The sequence below is a fragment of the Zingiber officinale genome, chromosome 8A, assembly GCF_018446385.1.
Source record: "Zingiber officinale cultivar Zhangliang chromosome 8A, Zo_v1.1, whole genome shotgun sequence".
Lineage (NCBI taxonomy): Eukaryota > Viridiplantae > Streptophyta > Magnoliopsida > Zingiberales > Zingiberaceae > Zingiber > Zingiber officinale.
The window spans coordinates 108,015,303-108,042,837 of NC_056000.1; the positions used below are offsets into that span (position 1 = coordinate 108,015,303).

General features: G+C 41.7%; 1 protein-coding gene across 1 annotated transcript in view; it reads right to left on the minus strand.

Annotated features, from left to right (window-relative positions):
• Window positions 1–634: 634 nt before the first annotated feature.
• Window positions 635–27,535, minus strand: part of LOC122012398 (cellulose synthase-like protein G3) — a 29,842-nt gene continuing 2,941 nt past the window's right edge. The window contains exons 2-6 of the mRNA XM_042568915.1: window positions 2,615–2,761; window positions 2,408–2,533; window positions 1,888–2,313; window positions 1,472–1,819; window positions 635–1,395 (exon numbers count right to left, since the gene is read on the minus strand). Coding sequence (XP_042424849.1) covers window positions 838–1,395; window positions 1,472–1,819; window positions 1,888–2,313; window positions 2,408–2,533; window positions 2,615–2,761 — 1,605 coding nt within the window. The 3' untranslated portion in view covers window positions 635–837. The remainder of the gene's footprint in view (window positions 1,396–1,471; window positions 1,820–1,887; window positions 2,314–2,407; window positions 2,534–2,614; window positions 2,762–27,535) is intronic.

The window sequence follows — 27,535 nt, forward strand, 5'->3', positions numbered from 1 at the left end:
AAGAGATTAAAAAAATTAAATTTTGATCGCGTCAAATAGTACACGTCGGATTTCATTTAAGGTTGTACAAGAAGCATTAGGCAGCAACATATCAATTATATATATAGAAACAAATCTATACATTTTTTGATATTACCTATAGTTGAAATTAAAAAATATATATATATATATGTGATGTGAAATTATATAAGTAATTGCATATGATAAGGAAATATTATTAACCTTTTTTTCTTTTCCTTTGGATTTCTCTTACTCTTATATGAGAATAATATATACATGGATATTTATAGGTACATAATCATCCTAAAACTTTTATACTCGTGTTTATATAAATTAGAAAATTATAAAAGATGATGAGTTATGAAGTAATAAAGGAGTTTATGGAACATATATTATTTTACAACAGTTCGATTATTGTTCTTTTGTTTAGAAAATATTTATTGTTATTGGGTTGTTATTGTTGTTAAAAATACATAACCTAACCTATCTAAATAACATACAACACTCAAATTGATTTTGCATGAATCCTAAATGATTAACTCAGAAAATATTCTAAAATCGGTGTGAAAATCAGTTCAAATTTAACATCAAATACTTCACCATTCTATAAAACGATCTCACAGAATATTTCGGACTCGAGTGTTCACGATGAGCCATGGTCGTGCCAATTAGGGAACAGTCCAGTCACGATGAGCCATTGTCGTTCCAATTAGTGAACAGTCGAGTCACGATCGATGAGTCATGTCGTGCCCATTAGTATTACACACGTCACGAAGAAATGGATCTTGATCCAGCAGCATAAGCGTTCGTACTCTTCCCAAATTGTATAATTCAAATTCAACCACGAAAAGCAAAGGCGAGATGCGCGATCATGTGGAGCAGCCCCGCCACCGCCGTTGCCGCCGCCGTCACACTCACCGGCATCCTCCCCCCGTCTCTCCTCCAAAACATCGCTCCATAAATCGGCCAACAATTCACCGCCACAAACCCACACAGCGCCAACTGCATCGAGAACTCCCCGATTTCCACCTCCCCCGTCACCACCCTCTTGATCCCCACCGCGACCGCGCTCAAGTTCACGACCGCCACCGCGGCGAGCGCCCCGAAGAACGGCGAGCGCGCCGCGAAATCGAAGTATCCTCTGGCGTACCGCTCGGCCTGCTCCTCCTCGGTGACCTTGGAGGTGAGGTTGAACCCCGGGGCGGATACGGACAGCGAGTTCAGCAGGAACTCGAGTGTGCCAAAGAGGTACGAGGTGGGGCCGCGGATGAGCCAGATGCGCTGGTCGTTCCACCACCGGCGAAAGGGGACTCCGTCGACGAGGAAGTCAAGGAGGTCGCAGAGGTAGGCGGCCAAGAAGAGGTAGGCGTAGACGAAGAACCACGGGTCAGATACCTGCAGAGACGACGACAAATCAAAGTAAAACCTACCGTCGAACATAATCAACCAATTATAATATATATATATTCACCTTGGGAAACAAAGGTACGCGATTGATGAGAGCCAACTGCGGAAGCAGGCCATAGATCATCAACGGAACGCACCAAACGCCCAAAAAGGCGCAATGCGCGTAGAACAATCCCACTGGGAAGGAAGCCTTCCTGACGCCATAAGACAGAGGAGTGTGCCTCGAGAATCCCACCTCGTACAGCCCCACGACACAACGCTTCATTTGGCTGATCGCGTCGTTTAAGTTCTTGGGCACCTCGCCAACGAACGCCGCCCTCTCAGGGTTGCAGAAAACTGACCTCCAGCCCTCGCAGTGGAGACGATACCCCGTGTGGAAGTCCTCCACCAGCGATCCGTACCGGAAACCAATCTACGGAGAAGTAATATATATCTATAAATTAAGAATCTACATAAAAGCTTAAAAATCTTGAATTTTACCGTTGAACCCCAACTGGAGGCGTCTTCATAGTCGCACTTCGCCAGACCGTGAGCTTTTTTCAGAACGCCCTCCGACGTCGAAAACCGGCCAGCTTCCAAACTCGATATCGGCAACGCTGCCTTTGTGTCGCCGTGCAAAGACACTCGAGCGAAGAAGCAGCCGGTACCAACGTAGCTTGGGCCGCGAAGCCCGTCCATCCCCCTGGGGTTGAATCGGAAAAAGCGCATGTACCGGGAGGCGTAGATGTCGTCCTCATTGATCCCCTGGTAGCGTTGCGGGAACTGCACAAAGGCGAGATCGGTGGCGAGGGAGGGATCGAGGAAGTAGCAGAGCGCGCGGAGCGGTGCGCGAGGATCGTTGGAGAAGGTATCGCAATCCAAGGTGAGGACGATCGGCGCATTGCTGAGGGCGCCGGACACCCGAGTCTAGTGAAAAAAAATCAAACTTAGAATGACGACACAACAACAACAACAACAACAATGGAAATCAAATTCAAGAACAAGAAATTTTGTTAATTACCAGGACATTGAGAGCCCCTGCTTTATAATGGTGATGGGAAGCTGGGCTTTTCTCTCTGGAGACGTAGATGAGATTGGGCAGTGAGTTGCCGGCGATATCTACGTCTTTGCCGTTTTCAAGCAACACCTGTTCAAGAACAGCATCTTCAGGTGCTAACAAACAGACATTCGTCGAAACTTTGTTGATGTTCACTGAGACAAAGAAAACCTTGATGATGGTGGGGTGGTTATTGCGGGAGAACCCCTTCCACCTTTTGAAAATTTCAAGTTCCTCCTCGTCTGACACCAAGTCTTTGGATATGTAATTTCTCTCCGTTGCCCTCCCTATCCTGTCTTTCATGTTCTCGTACATTCTCTGCATTTATTCTCAAAAATAAATGCTCAAAATCTACAGTTTGTTAAGAACATGAAAGGGCGCCTTAATGGGTATGGAACACCCTTTGTACTTATGCAAAAATTAACAGATAAACATGCCGACTGATATGATAATTTGCAGCGACAATTTTGTCATAATCAAATTTATATTTAAAAACAAAACTCACTCATGGTAACATGTGTAACTCGTTAAATTTATGTCAGACTTTCATCCTTAAACATCATTTTCTCATAATTCTCTTTTTATGAGACAAGGAAATTTAAAAAAAAAAAACAATTGCAATTTATTGATCATCTCTTGAGGTTGTTATGGGCCTACCCTCTTGGTGTGATACCAATTTGTTAGCAACTAGATAAATGGATATACAAATATTAAGTAAAAGGAATATATATTATACATAAATATCAATTCATGATATTCATAAAAAAACATGATACATCTTGGTTTCCGTTAAAATTGCGTTTGTGTACATATATAAATATTTTTTTTAATGATTCGAGATCTTTATTATTTCACTCCACATAAATAATAAGCTAGGAATTGATAAAGAAAATTATAATCTCTTTCCAAGTTTTGTCACTAGATAAGCATGTCTTCTTGGCTTGTGCGGGGAAGGCTTCGACCAATACTGGTAGTTACATTGTTTATACGATATTCCGTTTTCATAATTCTTAACGGTTTAAAGTCCTGGGAGGTTGTGGAAATACTGCGGATCGAAACAGCAAACTTGGAATAAAAGAGATAAGGACTTATTAAATCACAGACTCTTTTTATTGCAAGCCTTTAAATTACAATTCTTTTTCTAAGTAGAATTCAAGGGACTCTTGAATGCTCTGCAAAAGAATACAGACGCTTCTTTTATAGGGGAGGAAAGAGAACTCCGGGTGTACGATGGGCCCCATTGTCAAGTTTCTCTTACTCATCAGATAAGAGTGAATCTTATGAGGTGTTCTAAACACCAACGTACCTTTACACAAAGCAAACTTGACAGCATACAAAGCAAACTTTACAACCTAGTTACTTTAGGTGAACGATGGTTGTGTCTTGGACAGGATGTAGTGGGTGGGTCCACTGTGTCTATTAGACTTTGAAATTATTCATTCTTATGACAGCATCACTGAGTAGGTTGGCAACTAGTTCTAGTTGTTGATCCACTTGAATTATAACAGGATATCAATCGGACCACCAGTTATCATTTGTCCTTAAGCTTTGGCACTCCCTGCGTTTGAGAGGGTAGAGTATTCGTAGTTGTTGTAGGGCATTGGTGGCTTGTGTAGCTGCTTGCTGTTGTAATTGTTGGAAGAAGATGAGTATATACCGATAAGGAGATAGTATCTTATTCTATTGGAAAGTCTTCCTAGCAATTTTCCGAAGAGTTTAGTCCCTTGTTAAAAGAGCTAAAGGAGCAAGGTTTTATTGGCGACAATCCTCTTCAGCACTGGTCAAAAAATAAGATTCTTTGTCATCTGAATATTAATAATCCAGATTTTATTATTGAAGACAGACCTCTAAAGCACTTAACGCCAAAACAAAAGGAAGCATTTACCAGACATGTCCAAATTCTATTAAAACTAGGAGTCATAAGACCAAGCAAAAGCCAGCACAGAACTACTACTATCATTGTTAACTCAGGCACAATGATGGATCCTGCCACTGGTAAAGAAGTAACAGGGAAGGAAAGTATGATATTCAATTATAAGCGGCTCAATGATTTAACCAACAAGGACTAGTATAGTCTACTTGACATTAATACGATTCTACATAAGGTCAGCAAAAGTTCTATTTATTCAAAATTTGACCATAAAAGTGGTTTTCACCAGGTAGCAATCCATCTTGAGTTCATCGAATGGACTGCATTTTGGGTACCGGACAGATTATACGAATGGCTAGTTATGTCATTTGGACTCAAGAATGCACTCACCATCTTTCAAAGGAAAGTGGACAACTGCTTTAAGAATACAAGAGATTTTATCATCGTCTATATTGACGACATCTTCGTATTCTCTCATAACAAGGAAGAACATGGAAAACATCTGAAGATTATGCTTGACATCTGTCAACAATATGGACTGGTACTCAGTCCTACAAAAATGAAGATAGCAGTTTTGGAAATTAAATTTCTTGGTGCGGTACTTGGCAACCGAAAAATCAAGTTTCAACCCCACATCATCACCAAGATAACTGAGTTTAAAGAAGAAGATCTCTTAACTAAGGCATGAGATCCTGGTTAGGAATATTAAACTATGCACAAAATTGTATTTCTAACTTAAGGTGATTGTTAAGCCCATTATATGCCAAGACTAGTCCCACAGGAGATAGAAGAATGAATTTCCAAGATTGGTCATTAGTAAAGAAGATTAAAGAAACAGTCAGAAGGCTTCCTGACTTGGAAGTACCCTTGGAAGATTACTTCATAATTCTCGAGGTCGATGGATGTCTTGAAGGATGGGGCGGTGTCTGCAAATGGAAAAGATGTAAATTTGACCCCAAGACCTCTGAGAAAGTATGCGCCTATGCTAGCGGCAAGTATTCTCCTATAAAATCAACAATTGACGTAGAAATATATGCCGTGATGAATACGCTCGAGGCCCTCAAAATCTACTATCTAGACAAAAAGGAGCTAATTATCAAGACAGATTGCCAGGCAATTATTAGTTTCTTTGGGAAAACAGCAACCAATAAGCCCTCCAGAGTGAGATGGCTCGCCTTCGCTGACTACATCACAGAAACCAACATTCCAATAAAATTTGAACACATTGAAGGCAAAGACAATCAATTAGCCGACGCATTATCTCAACTAATAACTTGTCTTGTTATTTCAGAATGGTCAGAACAAATTCTTGGAAGCATGAAGCTAGTCCCCGCAGCATTGCAAGAGCTTCAAATGAAACCTAGCCTGGAAGCCCAAATGGAGATGACAACGGTCCTCATCAACCTCTCCAATTGTCTGAACAGTATCAAAAACTATTACAACGACAATGCCCAATATCCCTTAAATAGGATCAAAGAATCATAGAGCAACTGCATCAATTATAGTAGCAAGCAGTTACACGAGCCACCAATGCCCTACAGCAACTACGAATACTCCACTCTCTTAAACATAGGGAATGCCAAAGCTTAAGCATAAGTGATAATTGGTGGTCTGATTGGTATCCTGCTACAATGTAATTAGACCAACAACTAGAACTAGTTGCTAGCTACTCAGTTATGCTGTCAGAAGAATGAATAATTTCAAAGTCTAGCAGACGAGGTGGACCCACCCACTACATCCTATCTAAGACACCACCACCGTTCACCTAAAGTAACTAAGCTGTATAGTTTGCTTTGTGTGCTGTAAAGTTTGCTTTGTGTGCTGTCAAGTTTGCTTTGTGTAAAGGTGCGTTGGCATTTAGAGCACCTCATAAGATTTACTCTTATCTGATGAGTAAGAGAAACTTAACGATGGGGCCCTTCGTGCACCCGGAGTTCTCTTTCCTCCTCTATAAAAGGATCGTCTCTATTCCTTTGCAGAGCATTCAAGAGTCCCTTGAGCTCCACTTAGGAAAAGAATTGTAATTTAAAGGCTTGCAATAAGAAGAGTCTGCGCTTTAGTAAGTCCTTATCTCTTTTATTCCAAGCTTGATGTTTTGATCCGCAGCATCTCCACAGCCCTCAGTGTTTTCGTTTTTGATGGGGCGGTGTATGCAAGTGGAAAATATGTAAATTTGACCCCAAGACCTCTGAGAAAATATGCGCCTATGCTAGCGGCAAGTATTCTCCTATAAAATATGTTGGTTGATCCTAGGAAGATTGTACCGGCTCCACTGTACAAAAATTTTATACAAGTGTCGAACTTTTCCTAAACAACCTATTGTGTTCTTTAGAAATTAAATTAGGAATCGCAAACGGAACTTAACATTATTGATTCTAAATTTAACTTATATGTTCTTAATGGTTTAGATTTGGATCGCAAACGATGCTTAACATTATTGATCCAAATCCACCTATGTTATAAATTCAATTAAATATTAATTTCCAAAATTGGCTTCCAGGACTGCATGACGAGGCACTAGTCCTTCTTGGGTATGTGATCATCTACCACCGCCTAGACAAAGCCTTTTAAGGAAAGCTAATATTTAATTTCCTTATATAACTCTAGGTTTAACTAAAAAGAATAATCGAATCACAAATTGGGAAAACAAAAAAAACACAAACTCGAAACACAAATTCAAAACTCTAGAATTATATGCCTCTTGTTTTTGGAATTCATACAAAGAAAAACTAGCATGATGCGGAAAACAATTACTAGTTATACCTTTTCTTTGTATGCTAATAACCTCGAGATCTTCTGTCGTATTCCTCGTCTCCTCTTGGATGTCATGTGGGCGACGATCCTCCAAGATGAACACCACCCAAAAGCTACTCCTTCTTCTCTAATATTTGGCCACCACCACCACCAAGGAAAAAAGAGAGCAAGGGGAAAGGAAAGGGGAGAGGGCCGACCACAAGAGAGAGCACAAGCAAGAGAATAAGAATTGACACCTCATGAGGCCTCTCCTCCCCTTCTTTTATAATACTTGCCCAAGGCAAATAAAGAAAGAGTTTTTACAAAAATTAAAATCTTCCTCTTGTTTTCCTTTTCTCCTTTTTAATTTCCTTTTCTCCTTTTAATTGATTGAATGGTCGGCCCCCTTGCTTGGGCACCAAGCAAGGGTGGCCGACCCTTAAAAGAAGAAAGAAATATTTTGTAAAAATTTTATAAGCAAAGAAAGAAAGCTCTTATAAAATTTTACAAGATCTCTTTTAATTTCCTAACGTGGATGTTTAAAAAAGAAAAACTTTAAAACAAGTTTTAAGATTTAAAACTTCTCATTTAAAATTTTCTTTTTTTTTAACAGGGTTACAAAAAAGGAAAGTTTAAAATTTAAATTCTCTTTTTAAAAACCATGCAGATGGTTAAAAAAGGAAAGTTTTAAAACTTCTAAAAACTTTCTTTTAAACAATGTGGCCTAATTCAAATAAGGAAAGTTTTATAATTTTAAAATTTCTCTTTTAAAACTTGTAGATATCTACAAAGAGAAGATTTTAAAAATTCAAAACACCCCTCATACTTTGAAATATAGTGGTCGACCCCCCTCTTGCTTGGGCACCAAGCAAGGGGCCGACCCCTTTGAGAAGGAAGTGGCCAGCCCTATGGCTTGGTCACCAAGCCATGGGTCGACCCCCTCTTGGACTCCAAGATGGGATTTTCATGAGTGGATTTGAGACTTCATTGAGGCTATAACAGGGACCTAGAGGAGAAATTGGTTTTGACCTCCCGACGAGCTCGAATATCCCATGTTCACCCCGAACACACAACTCAAATTCATCAATAATAACTCATTCCACTAGAGACTTATTATTGCACTACCGCACCAATCTCAAATTACATTATGGGCTCCTTCTTATCATGAGTGTGTTAGACTCCCTGTGTTTAAGATGTCGGATGTCCACTAATTAATTGAGTTACTGACAACTCATTTTAATTAATATCACAGCCCAAGAGTAGTACCACTCAACCTTATCGTCATGTCGGACTAAGTCCACCTACAGGGTTTAACATGACAATCCTTATGAGCTCCTCTTGGGGACATTATCAACCTTAGTTACTGGATGACCTCGGATCATGGAAGCTCATTTGAAAAAATCTAAATCCCAAAATATGCATCTGACATTTGTGATTAGTGCTACACCTCTATAGCACCAAAAAAAGGAACTAATAATAATAATAATAATAATAATAATAAGAGAAAAAAAGAGTTGAATAAGGGATAAAAAACTGTTGTCGTGAGTGAAAACTAACAATTTACCCCTTTGAGACCGAGTTAGGTTATTGGGGAAATAAATATTATGTTTCTCTTGATTCCGAGTAGTATCCTTTGATACCTTGTGTAATTTAAGGAAAATAAACCAAGTGTGTGGTAAGTAAGTGCCTATCACCGGGAACATTAGGAACCCAATTGTATGACGACTTAACTAGTACAGAAAATTAAAACTTGAAGAGTTTGAGATACTTATTGCACCGAGCATAAAGAACTTATGCTTAGGTCATACTTAGGTTACTCCACAATCATGCTTATCAATGAAACTAGTTGATAGAGTTAGGCGAGTACATTAGGGATTATGATACACTATAGGAACTCATTAACATAGATTGCAGCGTTTTGCTTGAGGACAAGCAAATGTTCAAGTCTAGGGATGTGATATGCGTAGATATTATGATCGTCTATGCATGTTTTAACGCACATTCACTTGCTTTATTTGTATATATTCTTTGTACGATCATCTCTCTTATCGTTTATTCAGTATTTATTACTCTTTTGTTGGAGATCTACTGTTTGTTTGATTTTGTGTTGATAAGGGTAACTTTTGGAGCGAACACGGCGATTGTTGATGCACCTGAGCAAAGCAAAGCACGACCGTGCACCCTTGCATGACCGTGTGGTGATTCCATACAGAGAGCATGGCACGGTCGTGCAACCCTGCACGGCCGTGTGGCCATTCATCGAAAGAGAGTAGAGCACGACCGTTCAACCTTGCACGGTCGTGCCTCACAACCAACAACTAAGATCTGCACGGCCGTGTGAACCTCACACAATCATGCAGTGCAGCCCGAGCCAAAGCAAGAGACGCCCGTTCAGACGTGGCATGGTCGTGCCACTTTACCCGAAGACAAGAAGATCTTGGCCGTGTGGATTTCACACGGTCGTGGCACGGGCGTTGCGGCGCCCGTGCCTTAGCCTATATAAAGGCTTTTAACTCTTCTTCTCGGGGGAGGAGGCGAGCCGTCAGAAAGGATTTACCTTGGTGTCGTTCCATGCTATCCCGGACTTCCAAGATCACCGTCATCATTGCATCAACTCCAAAAGCAAAGGATTGGACCCAAAGATCACTCGACGTTATTGGATAAACATCTTTTCTCTTTCTCACTTCTCGTTTGAGGATTGTATGTTTGCTTATATTATGTCTTTGGGATTTTCTCAGGCGTCTATGGAGTAGATCCCTTGTTTTAGGATCAGGAAGTAGTTGTGGATAGGGTTTGATATAAGACTCATGTTTATGCCTTTACTTATTGGATGATTTTGCTTGCTTTGTTTCTATTTGATATGCATGAGACTCGCTGCTAAGATTATCTCGTCATATTAGTTGATTGTGTAGGAATTGCTAATTTCGTAAAGAGAGGATCTTAGATCATATACTCGAGGGGCCTTAGTGACAAGGGTAACTCATTCACGGACATCTAGGATACTCCCTTGAAAGGAGAGGTAACTTCTCCACAAGGAGGTAAGAGACCAAACCAAACCCCTATCTCTATCCTTAATGATATCACTTAGATTTGTATTCTTGTGATCTTCCAAGTCGCCCTATTGATAGAGGTTAACCGTAACAGGATTTCACGGGGATCTTCTCTGTTTAGTGCTTAAGGATAGTAGCTTTAACTTCCGGTGAATGCATGTCGATTGCAATGAGGAAAAGATAGAACATGATACATCAGGTTCCATCACAACGAAACCAAACTCCTAGAACTCTTTCCAAGCCAAGTTAACCTTTCTCTCTTTTGCTAGTTCTCACCTCTACTTCCCCATTCCCTTTCCTCTTAGGAAATAGTTAACTTACAACTATCAATAGTTTAGCTAATTCTACGTGAACAATCGCTAGTGCTTATAATCAGTCCTCTTGGGATATATAATCTTTTATTACTGACGACATATCTGTGCACTTGCGAAAGCGTAACACTCCCTGACGCCGTTTCTCGAGGGCCTTTGAGTGCCACTCGAGTGTCGCCTCTCGGAGCAACGTCGCTGTCTTCTCCATGTAAAGATGACTTAGCGACGTTGTATCTATCGCCGAGATCTCATCGCCATAGATTTTTGATCGTGCCAGCACCGTGCGACCACCGCCAAACCTGAGCCCTATCTGCCCCTTTCTCGCAATCGATCCACCGCCAACAACTTAGTCCATGCGCCTTCTCCACCTCCGGCCTCTTCCACAGCATATCGATGGATGTGTCGCCACCAGATTGTGATGACATCGTCATCATCCAGCCATCGTAGGCTAAGCAGCCACCATTTCCAGCGAGCAACCGAGTCGATTGCGGCAGATCTACTCCTTTAGGCACAAGCAGGAAGGATGTGTGTTCTGACCAGATTTGGAAGGAGGATGATCATCAAGCATCAACTTCCCTACGGATTTCTTCATCGAAGGGACTCAAATTCTTGTTGGGGGTAAGATTTGCTGAATTTAGGGTTGATTTGAATTACAAGGATAGTTAATGAAGTCACTGATTTGATCATTAGGTTTGCAAGGGAAGGAAGAATCAGACAGTAGTAGATCACTGCTGTTGGCCAAGAGTCCATTCCGGTGCCACCTTGCAGCAAAATTTAGGGTAATGGTTTAGTAATTGGATTTAATTTCAAGTATAAGGGATGCATCACAGGATTGGATCTAATGCTATATTGTGGTTGGGATGGTGTTACAGGGTACTTGATTTGGAGATTAGCAACTCTACTTAGCTCCGATGGTAATTTTCCAGTAGCAATGCTTTAGGTCGTAAATCAACGGTAGAGCACCTTGAAATTTAGGGTGTTGATTCGAGACAAGCGTCTCGACATGGAATTAGATTAGCACGATCTTCTTTTGAGGCGGGTATCTCTTGACTTATCTTTTACGATATTGTCACTTTGATGTGCATAGTAATTTATAGCTAGTAGCAATGATCATGCTTAGATTTGCCCTTGGTATGTGATTATTTGATACCTATTGTATGTTCTATTTGTTGCGGTTATGTATCCATGTTTATGTCTCTTGATTATTATCATGTATACCTTAGTTCCTATAGGAAGTGACATACTAGGCTTCACTGAGTATAGAACTAGTTCTCTGGATTTTATTATCTGGCATGTGTACTTAGATCTATGATACCTAGGTCATGGTATGACTTATTTTCCTATTTGGTACCTATATACAGAGGTGATTATGGTTAGGATTTACATGCTTAGTGTCATGCACCATCTTGCATGATTACATGCTGTGCGATTGTCAGCTCCATTATTATTGAGCACATCGCTAGTTACATGATCTGCACACACAACCACTCATGGGTTAGTGGCATATCAGGTAGGGTGTGTGGCAGTTTTGCTCTGTCAGTGCTCCATTGGTCCACTCATGGGTAGTGTGACGCAGTGTGGTAGCACGTCAGGGATCCCTCCTCTAGATTGACTCAGGGAGATGAGAGCATTGCACTCCCCCATTCTGTTTGAGATAGGAGGATACGTGTACTCCGACAACATCCTGTCCACTCGGTCACTCAGGAGCACTGATGGCAGAGTACACAGTTTGTTGGTGCAACCATAGGTCAAGGTTGACCTGGTTGACCTGACTCGAGTTGACCTGACTCGAGTTGTATTTTGATGTTTGACTTAGGAAGATTGTTGGTGCAACCTTAGGTCAAGGTTGACCTAGTTGAGTTGTATTTTGATGTTTGACACTGGTGGAAGAGTTGTATTCTTGATATGGGACAAGAATAGATGTTTGGGAGATTATTGGTGCAACCGTAGGTCAAGGTTGACCTGGTTGACCTGATTCGGGAAAGAGTCCAAGTATGGAGCTTGACCAGGTTGACCTGATTCGGAAAAGTCCAAGCAGGGAGCTTGGCACGCGAAAAGTCCAAGTGTGGAGACTTGGCACGGGAAAAGTCCAAGTATGGAGACTTGGCACGGAGAAGTCCAAGCAGGGAGCTTGGCACAAGGGAAAGTCCTAACTGGGATGTTAGGCAGTTGGAAAGTCCTGGTGAGTGAAGCCAGGCAGTGAGAAAGTCCTAACTTGGATGTTAGGCAGTGTGGAAATCCTGGTGAGTGAAGCCAGGTGAAAGTCTGGGTGAGTGAAGCCAGGCAAGGGAAAATCCAGATGGATCAGGGATGATCGGACATCTGGTGTTGAGGAAAGTCCAAGTAGGTCAAAGGGATTGACCGGACACTTGGCGGGGAATTCTAGCAGTCAAGGGAGTGACCGGATGCTAGGAATGAAGTACCAACAGGTCGAGGTTGACCGAATGTTGGTTTGGAAGGCTTGGGACTTGGTTTGGGCAAAACCAAGTCACTAGTTATCTGATCGATCAGTGACCTCGATCAAGAATCGATGTGCTCTTGATCGATATCGTCGATCTGCGACCGATCGGGTGATCGATAACCCGCGAAAGCGCTGATCGGTTTGTGGACCGATCAGAGCTTCTGATCGGTCGTGGCGACCGATCAGGACGATGTCGCGGAAGGAAGAGCTTCAAAGCCAGAGTTGGGATCGGTGCGTGGACCGATCAGGTATCTTTGATCGGTCCGCATCGATCGAATACGCCTGAGAATGTTTACGTACCGGTGATCGATGCGGGACCGATCGGCCTGATCGGTCCACGGCCGATCAGAGTTCTAGTTGCGTTACAGCGGCTAGTTTCTTCATTGTTTCTTCTTCGCGGTATAAAGGAGCGAGGGCATCTTACGTGAATCGCTTCTTCCTCTTCTCTTACGCCTGAGCTGCTCGGTGCTTGAGCTTTGTTGAGCTCTTCTTCGCAAGCTTCGCGTGAGCTTCTTCTTTCGGCTGGGACTCCGACTGAGCTGCTGCTGTGGTTGGCGTCTGAGAAGCTGTTGCTTCTTCAACAGTCGACAAGAAGGCAAGGGTTATTTACATTTGCTGTGTATTTACTTCTTGCTTCTCTTGTATTTGTACTCCTTATCTTGCTGTTGCAAGAAGTAGTTGTGGCGAGGTTTCTCCACCCATAAGGAGCTCATATTTAGCCGGTTCTCCGGGGACTCATCCACCGACGGATTGGTAGGCTTCGTCCACCTTACGGACACGCCGAGGAGTAGGAGTTCATCTCCGAACCTCGTTATATGGTTTGTCTTTCTTCTCCTGTTTTCTTTCTACGTTGTATTTCCGCTGCACTAACCTAATCGTAGGAAGAAACGAGCGATTTGGGGCGGCTATTCACACCCCCCCTCTCTAGCCGAGTACGAACGATCCCAACAAGTGGTATCAGAGCGAGGCCGCTCTTCGACGGATCAACACCCGGGGGAGCACGGGCTAGAGATGGATCTCTATGGAGAAGATGTCACGATTCAACCCTTCTACGAGTCTCACGACAACTTCACATATTGGAAGGTAAGGATGATGTATTTTCTTAGGACTAATATGTTAAATTGGTTTTGTGTACAAGAAGGGTTTTCCCCTCCGATGGATGAGGAAGGAAAACCTATCAAGAAGAAGGAGTGGACGAAAGAGCAAATCCGACAATCCGAAATCAATGACGAGGTAACAAAAATTATTGAATTTGCTTTACCTAATAATGTTTTGTGCAAGATAGATAGGTACAACAACGCCAAGGAATTGTGGAACAATTTGGCAAAATTCCATGAAAAGGAGCCTAGTGAGCCAAGTAGCTCACATCATGGAGGAAGCGAATTGGGAGTTGAGGGCTACTCAACATCCAAGGAAGAGGAGGAGGAGAGCTCTTGTTCAAGATCGGAGCAAGAAGAGGCATCTACCTCCAAAAGGGATGAAGAAGAAAGCTCATCTACATCCACAACCCTAGGTAACTAAAACACTGTGATTTCAAGCAAATTACACATAATGTGTTTTGAGTGTAGGAAGTTTGGGCACTACAAGAGTAAGTGTCCAAAGAGGGTTAGAAAAACTCCACCGGCACCAAAGGTCAAGGAAGTCGGAGTCCCGACATGCAAGAGCAAGAAGCACGTGGTGTGCTTCCAATGCAAGCAACGGGGACACTATAGGAGTCAATGTCCAAGGGGGAGGCAACCTCACAAGGACAAGAGGCCAAACACATGTAAAGGGGGAGCTAAGGCAAACCCTAAGGTAACATTTAAAGCTCATTCTTGCAATTCTAGTAGGATGCATGCTAGTAGTCTTATTGTCATTGTCAATAATGATAAGCATGTTAACACTAGAAATCGATACATGTGCTTAGGAGCAAACATGTTAGCCTAGATAAGAACAATTCTAGAAATGCTAACCCTAGAATTAACTCATCTAAGGCTAAGGAAAATCTAGATAGAAATCCCAAATCATCTAGACACATGCCTAGGAATACCTCAAAGAAAAATGATAAATCAAAACTTGAGGTATTAGAGAAAGAAAATCAAGTCTTGAGGTCAAGACTTGACTCTCTAGAAAAGGCTCTTAAGGATTTGACTCTAGGGGTCTAGGGGTCAAAAACCCAAGTCCAAGGACAAGAAAGGTTTGGGTCACAAACCTAAGTCCCAATTGGTCAAGCCCACTTATCATAATGTTTCATTCGATTATGGAACAAAACCTAGGGCTAGGAAGACCATTACCAAGGTCACAAGGGGAGTCACCCCTATAGTTGACCTTGATGAGACCCAAATGACCAAGGCTTTAAAGCCTAAGAGGGTCATTAGGAGGGTTGCTAGGGAAGTTATCCCTAGTGAATATTTAGTGAACCCAATGAGCTCTAATAGGTATTGGGTTCCTAGGAGCATCTTCTCTATCCCATAGATGGGTTAGAGAGTGTCAACTCCAATTAGAAGGGTAGTTAATCCAACTTTGAGGAAATTGACACTCAAGGAGCATTTTCAAGGTTTTGAGAACTTTTGAAAATGAAATGGAATTATCATTTACTCCTTTGAAGAGTTAAATGTGCCTAAAAGATTGGAAATTTCATTTTTTTTTAATCTCAATTGGCACAATTTGGGAAAATCTAGAGAACTCTCGAGGAAAAATGAAACATGCCAAGTTTTGAGGATAAATTTGATCTTTAAGTGGCATGAATTAAATCTAGAGTTCAAGAAGTGTCAAAATTAGGATTTTGGCATTTTGGGGCAATCTAGGATTAAATTTGAAGTTAGCCAAGTGGTTAAGGATACTTAGATAGGTAATCTAGGTATATTTATTTATGCTAAATCTTGCCATGATTGTTTGCCCTCAAATGTCATGACATCATGTTTAGTTTTATTATCATTTGAAATGTCATGATAATGCTTAGGCTAGTTTTTATGTCATGTTTATTTAAGTTTCAAACTTTATGCCATGACATCATGACATTGGCACATGTTTTCATTTATGATACCATTTTATGCCATGTCATCATCTCTTGCATTAATAATCAATTGAATTGATTTAAGGATGAAAAACACATTTTGATATTGAGATCAAATTTGTGTTTAGAAAATGCATGAGACCTTAGTCTAAGATACCTAAACCCATATCTCACATCAAAATTGCCATGGATGTGTTTGATACACTTTAGATGTGTGTGAGATATTAGGATCATGAATTAGGATCAAGGTGCATAGTTCTTGTACCTAGATGAGCCTAATTCAAGAAATGGAGGATCATAGGGAAAGCTTGTGTACAAGTCATGTACATTTAGCCCTAAGATTGTGGTCCCAAATTAAAGGGTTTAAAATCATTTTAAAATTGATTTGAAAAACCTTGATGAAGCTTTTTTAGTGATAGCATTCATCATTGTACAAGTGATACAAAGAGTGATTAACTTTGAGCTATTTCAAAGACTTTTGAACTTTGTATCAAGATTTGAAAATGGAAGTTATTTTCATAGAAAACTATTTTTCCTTGATAGTATATGTTATGAGGAGTGTATCCTCAAAATTTTATAATTTTTAGAATTTTCTGTGATTTTCTAGAGGTTTCTGAATTTCGTGGAGAGAAATCAGAACTTATCAGACCTTTATCAGGTTTGTGGACCGATCAGAAGGGTTTCTGATCGGTCCAGGGGAGCCTGGATCGGTCACTGTGACCGATCCAGAGGGAGCTTGATCGGTCAGGTGACCGATCAGCGCGTGCCAACTTGCTGATTTTCGACTATTTTGTCTGAAATTTCAGCTGGGAGTTGGTGTTTTGGTTTTCTAAAGGTTTGGAACTCTCCAAGACATTGTTGGTGCAATGGTCAAGGGGGAGTTGACCTTTAGGGGGAGTTTTTACCTAATTGTCAAGGGGAGTTGACTCTTAGGGGGAGTTTTTACTCCTTAAGACTTTTGAGGATTAGTGACATAGGATTGTCACTATGCTGATTGTTGAGTTTAGTATCAAGGGGGAAATTAAGAGTTTCAATGAAAGGTATGGGACTTTCATTAGGAGGAAACTCTTGACCTTGATTCTCTCTTTTTGATGTGTGTCAAAAAGGGGGAGAGTGTTGGAGAATGGGAGAATGTTCTAGATAATGTTCAAGGAAGAACATTGAAGAACATTGGGAAACCTAAGTTAGGTTATCGGATTAACCTAACTTGATTATGGTTTTGTCAAACATCAAAAAGGGGGAGATTGTTGGTGCAACCATAGGTCAAGGTTGACCTGACTCGAGTTGTATTTTGATGTTTGACTTAGGAAGATTGTTGGTGCAACCTTAGGTCAAGGTTGACCTAGTTGAGTTGTATTTTGATGTTTGACACTGGTGGAAGAGTTGTATTCTTGATATGGGACAAGAATAGATGTTTGGGAGATTATTGGTGCAACCGTAGGTCAAGGTTGACCTGGTTGACCTGATTCGGGAAAGAGTCCAAGTATGGAGACTTGGCAACGAAAAAGTCCAAGCAGGAAACTTGGCACTGGAAAAGTCCAAGCAGGGAGCTTGGCACGCGAAAAGTCCAAGTGTGGAGACTTGGCACGGGAAAAGTCCAAGTATGGAGACTTGGCACGGAGAAGTCCAAGCAGGGAGCTTGGCACAAGGGAAAGTCCTAACTGGGATGTTAGGCAGTTGGAAAGTCCTGGTGAGTGAAGCCAGGCAGTGAGAAAGTCCTAACTTGGATGTTAGGCAGTGTGGAAATCCTGGTGAGTGAAGCCAGGTGAAAGTCTGGGTGAGTGAAGCCAGGCAAGGGAAAATCCAGATGGATCAGGGATGATCGGACATCTGGTGTTGAGGAAAGTCCAAGTAGGTCAAAGGGATTGACCGGACACTTGGCGGGGAATTCTAGCAGGTCAAGGGAGTGACCAGATGCTAGGAATGAAGTACCAACAGGTCGAGGTTGACCGAATGTTGGTTTGGAAGGCTTGGGACTTGGTTTGGGCAAAAACCAAGTCACTAGTTATCTGATCGGATGCGTGACCGATCAAGAATCGATCGATGTGCTCGATCGGTATCGATCGATCTGCACCGATCGGGTGATCGATAGCCACGAGAAGATGTCCGATCGATGCGTGGACCGATCAGAGCTTCACGATCGGTCGTGGCGACCGTCGAGAGGCGTCGCGGAAGGAAGAGCTTCAAAGCCAAGAGTTGGGATCGGTCGTGGACCGATCAGGTTTCGATCGGTCCACGCATCGACGAGTACGCATGAATGTTTACGTGCACCGACCGATGCGGTCCGGGACCGATCGATAGGCCTGATCGGTCCACGCATCGATCAGGTTCTAGCCGTTGTGTTGCAGCCAGTTTCTTCATTGTTTCTTCGCAGGTATAAAGGAGACAAGGGCATCTTCTGTGAATCTGCTTCTTCCTCTTCTCTTCTGCTACAGAGCTGCTGTTCTGGTGCTTGAGCTTTGTTGAGCTCTTCTTCGCAAGCTTCGCGTGAGCTTCTTCCTTCGGCTGGGACTCCGACTGAGCTGCTGCTGTGGTTGGCGTCTGAGAAGCTGTTGCTTCTTCAACAGTCGACAAGAAGGCAAGGGTTGTTTACATTTGCTGTGTATTTACTTCTTGCTTCTCTTGTATTTGTACTCCTTATCTTGCTGTTGCAAGAAGTAGTTGTGGCGAGGTTTCTCCACCCATAAGGAGCTCATATTTAGCCGGTTCTCCGGGAACTCATCCACCGACGGATTGGTAGGCTTCGTCCACCTTACGGACACGCCGAGGAGTAGGAGTTCATCTCCGAACCTCGTTACATCGGTTTGTTTTTCTTCTCCTTAGTTTCTTCCTTGTATTTCCGCTGTGACTAACCCTAACTGTAGGAAGAACGCGAGAATTTGGGGCGGCTATTCACACCCCCCTCTCTAGCCGAGTACGAACGATCCCAACACAGTTGTCATAACCCTACCCACTTGGTCTCACCATCACGTGTGAGATGGCTGATTGGCGTCAGGGGTGACAAGGTCATTTTTGCATCATATGCATTGATTGCATTTGTTGTTTGTGATTGCTGCATTTTGGTGTTACATATAATTGACATGAATATAGGTGACATTATATATCTGGTTTGCCGACCCTTACATCTGGATAGGGGGTCATGGTGAGTACAATTCTTCTTCTGTTACCTTTTCAGTTTGCATTTCTTATTATTGATCAGAAGACTATACTCCATGGTTATTTTTGTTTGTTATATCTTGCTAGGCATGTTAGCTTGATATCCGCTGAGTTCTTTGAACTCACACCGTTGAGCTATTTCCATTTCAGGTAGCAGGTAGATTTTTGGAGTCGCTTGGAGTATCCTATCTGCTGATTCCCACATCACATCTGAAGACCTGTTTCTGATTTTCATTTGTACTTTATTTTATCTATGTTTTTGGTTTACTTAGCAATGTATTTCGGTTTCAGTTTCGGAGTGTTGTGATGTGGTGTTTTGTATTGTTTGTTGTGTTGTGTAAGTCTAGCCGGCTAGCAGTCATTCTTTTGGTTTGCAATGGTTTTCTGTTGTATTTCCGTTGTGTTCTTCTTTGTAGTACAATCAAGTGGGTTGTTAGATATATATAATTGCATGGTTGTATTATTTTATTATTACAGCCGAGTGGGCTGAATATAAACTACGTGGTTGTATATATATTCCAGCCGTGTGTGGCTGTTGTATATCTATGGATGTAGAAATGATTCAGATTGTCACGTGTACAGGGGAAATGCTGCCGGATTTTTCCTCTGGCTGGGACTCCTCGAGGTGTGACAATTTATTTAGTATCAGAGTCATAGGTTTACGATGCCTATTTTCTTGTATTTTGGATTTCGTGTTTTGGTTTTCTCGATGTGACTTTTTAGGTTTTGGGACCAGGCAGCAGGACATCTCCAAGCTATAGGAGGTATGTTGGTATTTTGTTATCATACATTTCTGTTAGTATATGCATTGTTGTTTATGATAGTTATGACATGTGTTAGTACTCTTTGTTAGTGTCTGTCTAGTTGTTATAGCATATGTTACATGTATTGGGTCAATCACTGATCATGGTCGACCCTAATAGAGATTAAGGATTACAATCTCAAGAGGCTTTCCATATCATATCACCATTAGTTTTAGCTACTTTTACTACTGGTTGGTTAGGAGTTAGAGGCTCACACCAGACTCTTCTATTACTAGCTGAGAAATGGATAGTATTTGTATATTCATGTTAACTCAGCCAATAGAATACCGATTTATCTTAGTTAGTTTCACTAGTAGATGATTGATTTACTCTCGTTAGGTTGATCAAGAGAAGACTGATTTACACTAGTTGACTTGGGTAGTCGTGGATTGATTTACCTTAGTTACCTTTATCGAGAAATGATGTACTCTTAATGGATCAGTTCGTAGATGACCGATCTATTTTGTTGGACCGATCAGTAGGGACTGTCATACTCTATTTTTTAGAGGTTATGATCTTTGGGTTATTCGTGCAGTTAGATATCTTGAGCACATTTGAGTACATAACTTGTACCGATGTTGAAAAGACTGAATTAGCCGTATACCATTGTCAGCTTGGTCAGTCTATAAAGGATCGATGTATCTTGTTCCATGGGGACTTTGACCATGGATTGTTTGTACCTGGTCAGATGACTTAAAAGATACAATCGGCTAGGTGACCCCCACTGATATAGAAAAGTGCAGAGCTACCTGCTTAACACTTATGAGAAGAACTGGGAGAGTACATTCAGATACATGATTTATACTGGCATGAGAAAGTTGAAGATAGTTGCTTAACATTTATGTGATCATGTACCACGTGAAGGAAGCAGATGATGATACTAGAGATCCAGGCATTACTTGGTGATTACTTTGAGGTGTTTGGAGAGAGAGTAATCCTCTACCTCTTTTGGTAGCATGATAGTTTATAAGACGATAATTAGTCGACTCGCCTAAGGTCGTTTCATGGGAGATCTTGACTCATGGACTGATCGGAGATGATTAGATAACCTCAATATACCTTGGGATTAGTAGGATTTTATACTCCTATCTCATGGATTGATTGTATCTCTACTATTGGAGAGTTATTGATTATCGATTCAAAAATTAAGAGATACATTGGATTTCAGTTGTGATACACTTTTGGTAGGATGGTAATATATATTTTTATATCTCGCAAGTACCCCATGATGAGAGTGGGACACTAGGAGTTAAATATGTGAGAACATGGCTGGTTTGTTTCACTAAAGATATATGATAATAAACTTTCCCCATTAGATATAGACTCTGTGGTGGTATGACACAGATGTGCAATGTGGAACCATGACGAGTGTTTTCTTTCCTAGTCTATATTAGTTCTTTTGAACTTAGAGCATGGTTACTACTGGATGATTAGGCTGGCATACCTTGGATTGTCTATGATTATTATTTTTCCTGCTTGATACTTATGCTTGATTTTTTAGGTATACCACTAACCCATGAGAGTAGGTAGCATCGGATTTTGTCTGGTTGATTGGGTTAATATGCTGATTATGCATATCTATGTTATGAGTACACATGATTGGTATATGTTGTAGGAGTCCTAAGATAGACTGTCCATTTCCAGGTAGTGTTTGTATGCATATATAGTTATGATTGTTGTAGGTTTCTTGTGGATTATATTTATGTGGTTAGGTGTACATGTCTGATTTTTTTTATTGGAGTTATCTTGTCGATTGAACCTATGTTGCGGTATATGCACATGTGTTTGGGTATTTTATTGGAGGTATCTTGTCGATTGAATCTAGGTAGTGGTACGTGCACATGTATTTGGGTGTTATGATGGAGGTATCTTGTCGATTAAATCTGTGTCAGGGTATGTGTACCTGTGATTTGGTGTATTATTCGAGGTATCTTGTTGATTACATCTGTTTTGTGGTTGCACTCGTGTCTATTATGTTTTATTGGAAGTATGGTGTTGATTACACTCATGGTGTATATATGTTAGGTGAGTATTATTGGAAGAGTATTGTCGATTATACCCACGCTGATATATGCACATGTGTTCGGGTGTATTATTGGTAGTATCATGATGATTCTACCTATGTTGAGTTTCTACCATTATGTCTTTGGCTGTATACTTTGTCAACTAATTCTCCTACTAGTGAGTGACCCACTACGATGTTGAGAGAGTTGACAATGGATTTGATATGTTTACTAGGTTGTTATACCCTTGGATACCCACAGTGACCTATGGTAGAGCGACCTCGTGCATTCTCTAGCTAGATAGTTAGATGTCTTGATCACTTATGGATTGTTTGTGGTCGAGTGTAGCTCACACATATTATAGATTGTTGTGGTGGAGCATTGCTCCTACATATTATGGATCGTTTGTGGTGGAGCGTTGCTCCCACATATTGAGAATTACTTGTGGTAGAGCGTTGCTCCCACATATGTTGTTTTTCTTGTGATGGAGCGTTACTCTCGCATTTGATGATCTATTCCTTGGTGTTTATTGTCAGGGATTTTATGGTTGAGGATGTCTGATGTACGGACATTATAAGTTCTTTGTTTTATCATTTAGTCTTATAGTGCTCTAGATGTTATTATAGACTCGATAATTTGGGTATCCCTAGGATATTGAATCAGTATCCGTTACCTCTATTGACAACGTGGTGATTTATTCCCGTTCTGAGGTGTATCATGTACACCATCTTCACATAGTTCTAAGGATATTTTGATGGAAACATTTATATGTGAAATTCAGCAATGCGTATTTTGATTGTCTTTTGGGAGATGATTGAGACACATGGTCACCAGTAGGGGTATACCGTGGATCCACAGGAGATAGAGGTTGCTACTAGTTGGGAGTTGTCGTAGTCTATACAGGAGACTCGCAACTTCTTTTGTCGAGCTAGCTATTAACGGAGGTTCGTTGAGGGGTTTCCTCGCGTTGCTATGTCACTAACATGGCTGACCAGGAAGGGCATGAAGTTCACGTGGCCAGAAGCCGGTGAGACCAGCTTCCAAGAATTGAATCGGAGATCAGTGTCGGCACCAGTTCTGGTTTTGCCTTTGGAGAGGACGAGTTCGTACTCTATATTGACGCTTCTCTATAGGATTTGGACTCTGTTTTGATGCAACACGACAAGCTAGTCTCCTATGTTTCTCATCAGTTGAAGGAGCAAGAGAAGAACTACCCTGTACATACTCTAGGGTTAACCACCATTATCTTTTCTTTGAAGATTTGGTGGCATCCTCTATAGGGTATTACATTTGGGATTCTTACGGATCGAAAGAGTCTCAAATATTTTTTCACCCAGAAGGAACTCAATCTCCGACAGAGGAGATGGATGGAGTTCCTAAATGATTATGATTGTACCATTAGCTACCACCCAAGGAAAATTAATGTGGTTGCCGATACGCTTAACCGAAAGTCCAGAAAGACTTTAGCTTGCCACCAAGTTTTAGTCATAGACTTAATTCAAGGTTTCTCCGAGTTAGGCCTTGAGGAGCAGGGACAGACAAAGTAGGGTATTCTTGTTAGCATGGTTGTTCAGTTGTTGATCATGATGAGGATTCGAGAGGCCCAGGCCGGTGATCAGCACTTATAGTTCATTAGCAGCTAGATAACTTCTGGGCAGCAGACCGAGTTCACCCGATATGACGAGGGTATTACTTATTTCCGAGGCAGATTATGCATGCCTCAATCTCACCCGCTCATGGAGAAGTTACTTCAGGAGATAGAGTTGGTCCGCACTATAAGACAGAGGATGTCAGAGGTGTAGGACCGCTAGAAGGGTTAGGCTGATCGGAGACAGAGACCCCTGGAGTTCTCTACCGATGACCATGTATTTCTAAGAGTCTCACCCACAAAAGGGGTGAAGAGATTTGGCCTTCGAGTTAAGTTAGCTCCATAATACATTGGGTCTTTTTAAATCTTGGAAAGGATTGGAGCGGTAGCTTACCGTCTGGCGCTACCACTGTCTCGGGCAGGCGTTCACGATGTATTTCTTGTGTCCATGCTGAGGAGACACGTACTCGACCCCGCACACATTTTGTCAGGTATATTAGTTCCCATCCAGCCTGACATTACCCACAAGGAGGTTTCGGTGCGGATTTTGGACCACAAAGAGCGTCAACTGTGGAACAAGACTCTCCGGCTAGTTAAAGTCGGATGGAAGTATTATGCTGACAAGGAGGCCACTTAGGAGCTCGAGGATACGATTTGAGCTCAATACCCCCATCTTTTTACCTGGGGTATGTGGGTTAATTTTCGTTCAGCGTTCATATTATCTATCTATTATTAGTACTTGCTGATGGTAATAACGAAAATTTATGGACCAAATTTTTATTAGTGGGGGAGAATGTAAAATACGACACTCAAATAATAATAAAATAATAAGATTATTTGAGGAATAACCTTAAAGGAATTTTTAGAAATTGTTAGAAATTTTCTGAAAATTTTTCAGATCTCGTATGAGCGAGTTTATGGGGATCAATTATTGGGTCACAGGAAAGTTTGTTTAAGCTATCCGATTTAAATGAGGAAATGTTTAATTTCCATAAATAATTATTTTTTTCCTTTTTATTTAATCCTTTTTCCCGTGCCCTATTCCTTCTCTCGCTGAAAGCCTTCTTCTCCTCGTCGTCTTCCCCTCTCCCTCACGCGGCGCGCAGCACCTTCTCCTCTTCCCCGAGCCCTAACTTTTCTCTTCCCCATCTCGCCGATCTCCTCCTCCCCTCTCCTCTTCGCACTGCCACCGTCGCATACTCCCGAGCCCTCGCTGATCTCTCCGTCGGCCGACGGTCAATCGCCGCCTCCCTGACGCCGGTTCTCAAGGGCCCTTGAGTGTCACTCGAGGGCTGCCTGTCGGAGCAATGTCGCTGTCTTTTCCGTGTAAAGATCACTTGACGACATTGTACCTATCGCCGAGATCTCATCGCCATAGATTTCTGATCGCGCCGGCACTGTGCGAGCACCGCTGAACCTGAGCCCTTTCTGCCCCTTTCTCGCAATCGATCCACCGCCAGCAACTGAGTCGATTCGCCTTCTCCACCTCCGGCCTCTTCCACAGGATGTTGACGGATGTGTCGCCACCAGATTGCGACGACATCGTCATCATCCAGCTATCGTCGGTTAAGCAGCCACCATTTCCAGCGAGCAACCGAGTTGATTGCGACAGATCTACTCCTTTGGGCACAAGCAGGAAGGATGTGTGTTCTGACCAAATTTGGAAGGAGGATGATCATCAAGCATCATCTTCCCTACAGATTTCTTCATCGAAGGGACTCAAATTCTTGTTGGGGGTAAGATTTGCCGAATTTAGGGTTGATTTGAATTACAAGGATAGTTAATGAAGTCACTGATTTGATCATTAGGTTTGCAAGGGAAGGAAGAATCGGACAGTAGTAGATCACTGCTGTTGGCCAAGAGTCCATTCCGGTGCCACCTTGCAGCAAAATTTAGCAAAATTTGGCCAAGAGTCCATTCAGCTTGATATCTGTTGAGTTCTTTGAACTCACACCATTGAGCAATTTCTATTTCAGGTAGCTGGTAGATTTTTGGTGTCGCTTGGAGTATCCTGTCTGTCGATTCCCACGTCATATCCGAAGACCTATTTCTGGTTTTCATTTGTACTTTATTTTGTCTATGTTTTTGGTTACTTAGCAATGTTTATTTCAGTTTCAGTTCCGGAGTGTTGTGATGTGGTGTTTTGTATTGTTTGTTGTGTTGTGTAAGTCTAGCAGGCTAGCAGTCATTCTTTTGGTTTGCAATGGTTTTCTGTTGTATTTCTGCTGTATTCTTCTTTTTAGTACAGCTGAGTGGGTTGTTAGATATATTTAACTACGTCGTTGTATTGCTTTGTTGTTACAGCCGAGTGGGTTGAATATAAACTGCGTGGTTGTATATATATTCCAGCCGTGTGTGGCTGTTGTATATCTGTGGATGTAGAAATGATTCAGATTGTCACATGTACAAGGGAGATGCTGTCAGATTTTTCCTCTGGCTGGGACTCCCCGGGGCGTGACAACAACACACAACTACAATTACTCGTACAAATCTCAGAAAGCCTAAAGGACATCCAAGCTGACTTGAAGACTATACTTGAGTGATCAAAAGGCAAAGGCCCTGCTACTCCCCTACCAGAAGAATTAATTCAAAAATTACAAAGCCTATCCTTAGGGCCAAAGCCTAAGGAAAAGCTAGGTAAACTTCGAGTCTTTCAAGATCCATATAAATTATTAAAACAGGAGCAAGATAAGCTCAAGAGGTAATGGCCGCAAGAACACTCAATGAACAATCTACAACCCAGAGTTCTTTTAACAAGGGACTAAATTGTTCGAAAAATTGTTGGCTCGCCCTCTGGGCTCTATGATGCAAGTGGCGTTGGCCGCTAAATCAAATCCTGCACCTCCATAGGTCTTTTGTTCTAATATAGTAGCAGTATTAGTGAGACGATGTACCATTATATAAGGATAATCTTCTTTATCTGTTGTTGCTGCTGGAATTTCAGAGTAGTCTTCTTCATAGCCCAAGCAAATATCAATACCTGGGTGCTTTTCAGTGAGAACGGTAATAATTTCTCCTCCTTCACTCTGGATTTCTTCATCATGACTATTGTAATAAGGTGGTTGATTATCTCTTGTTGCAGTATAGTTAGAAAAGCTGATTAAAATTCTTCCATCCATAAGGGTGTGACTGTTTACCTCCATGGGTTGCAAATGAAGATAAATTTGGGTTGGTCTGATCACCCAGTCAAGCCACTGAAATGGCGCTGTAGAATGTCGTCATCCTAGTAATGTATGAACTCCATGGCTTGTCAGGTAATCGACGATGCCTTATATTTCATACACGAAGCCAACGTTTGGGGTGTTTGATAGTCGCCCAACCATTCCTCTAGTGATGAGTAGATTTGCTTCGCCATTTCTCCATTGTTCATAGCCTCTTGTCAGGATGGAGATTTGTATATTTCTATAAAAGTCACTGATGGTCATCATAGTGTCAGGCGTGACGTATACCATCTAACTTCCACAGGTCAGGTCAATTTCCATGGTGGCTAGAATTGCTTGGTCACCGACCCATCTATTGTCTCGGAAGACAACAAGTGCCATCACACCTTCTTCTTGGTGATGGAGAGTTTGTATTCTTACTTAGAGGATGTCAATGTGTATGTATTGCATTCAGCTTCGTTGTAGTTGATTGAAACTTTCCTCCTGAATAAAATTTCTTCTTGACGACGGAGAGTTTGTATTCTAGCTCTGATACCAAAAACGAAAACGCTGGGGGGCTGTGAAAATGCTGCGGATCGAAACAGCAAGCTTGGAATAAAAGATGAGCAAAAACAAAAACGCTGGGGGCTATGAAAATGCTGCGGATCGAAACAGCAAGCTTAGAATAAAAGATGAGCAAAAACAAAAACGCTAGGGGGCTGTGGAAATGTTGCAGATCGAAACAGCAAGCTTGGAATAAAAGAGATAAGGACTTACTGTTGGTACAAGTTGCACCGGAATCAAACCTAAGTTTTGATGTTATCAAAGGTTCAAGTTAAGTCTTGTTATAATCTAACAAGTTGACTGAGTGTGCAGGATGTTTACTCAACCGAGAAAGACCTAGTTGGAGGCTAAGCAGGAGAAATCTTAGCAGATCGTGGAACCCAGGTGCAAGTCCAAGAAGGTCGAGGGGACTTGAAGC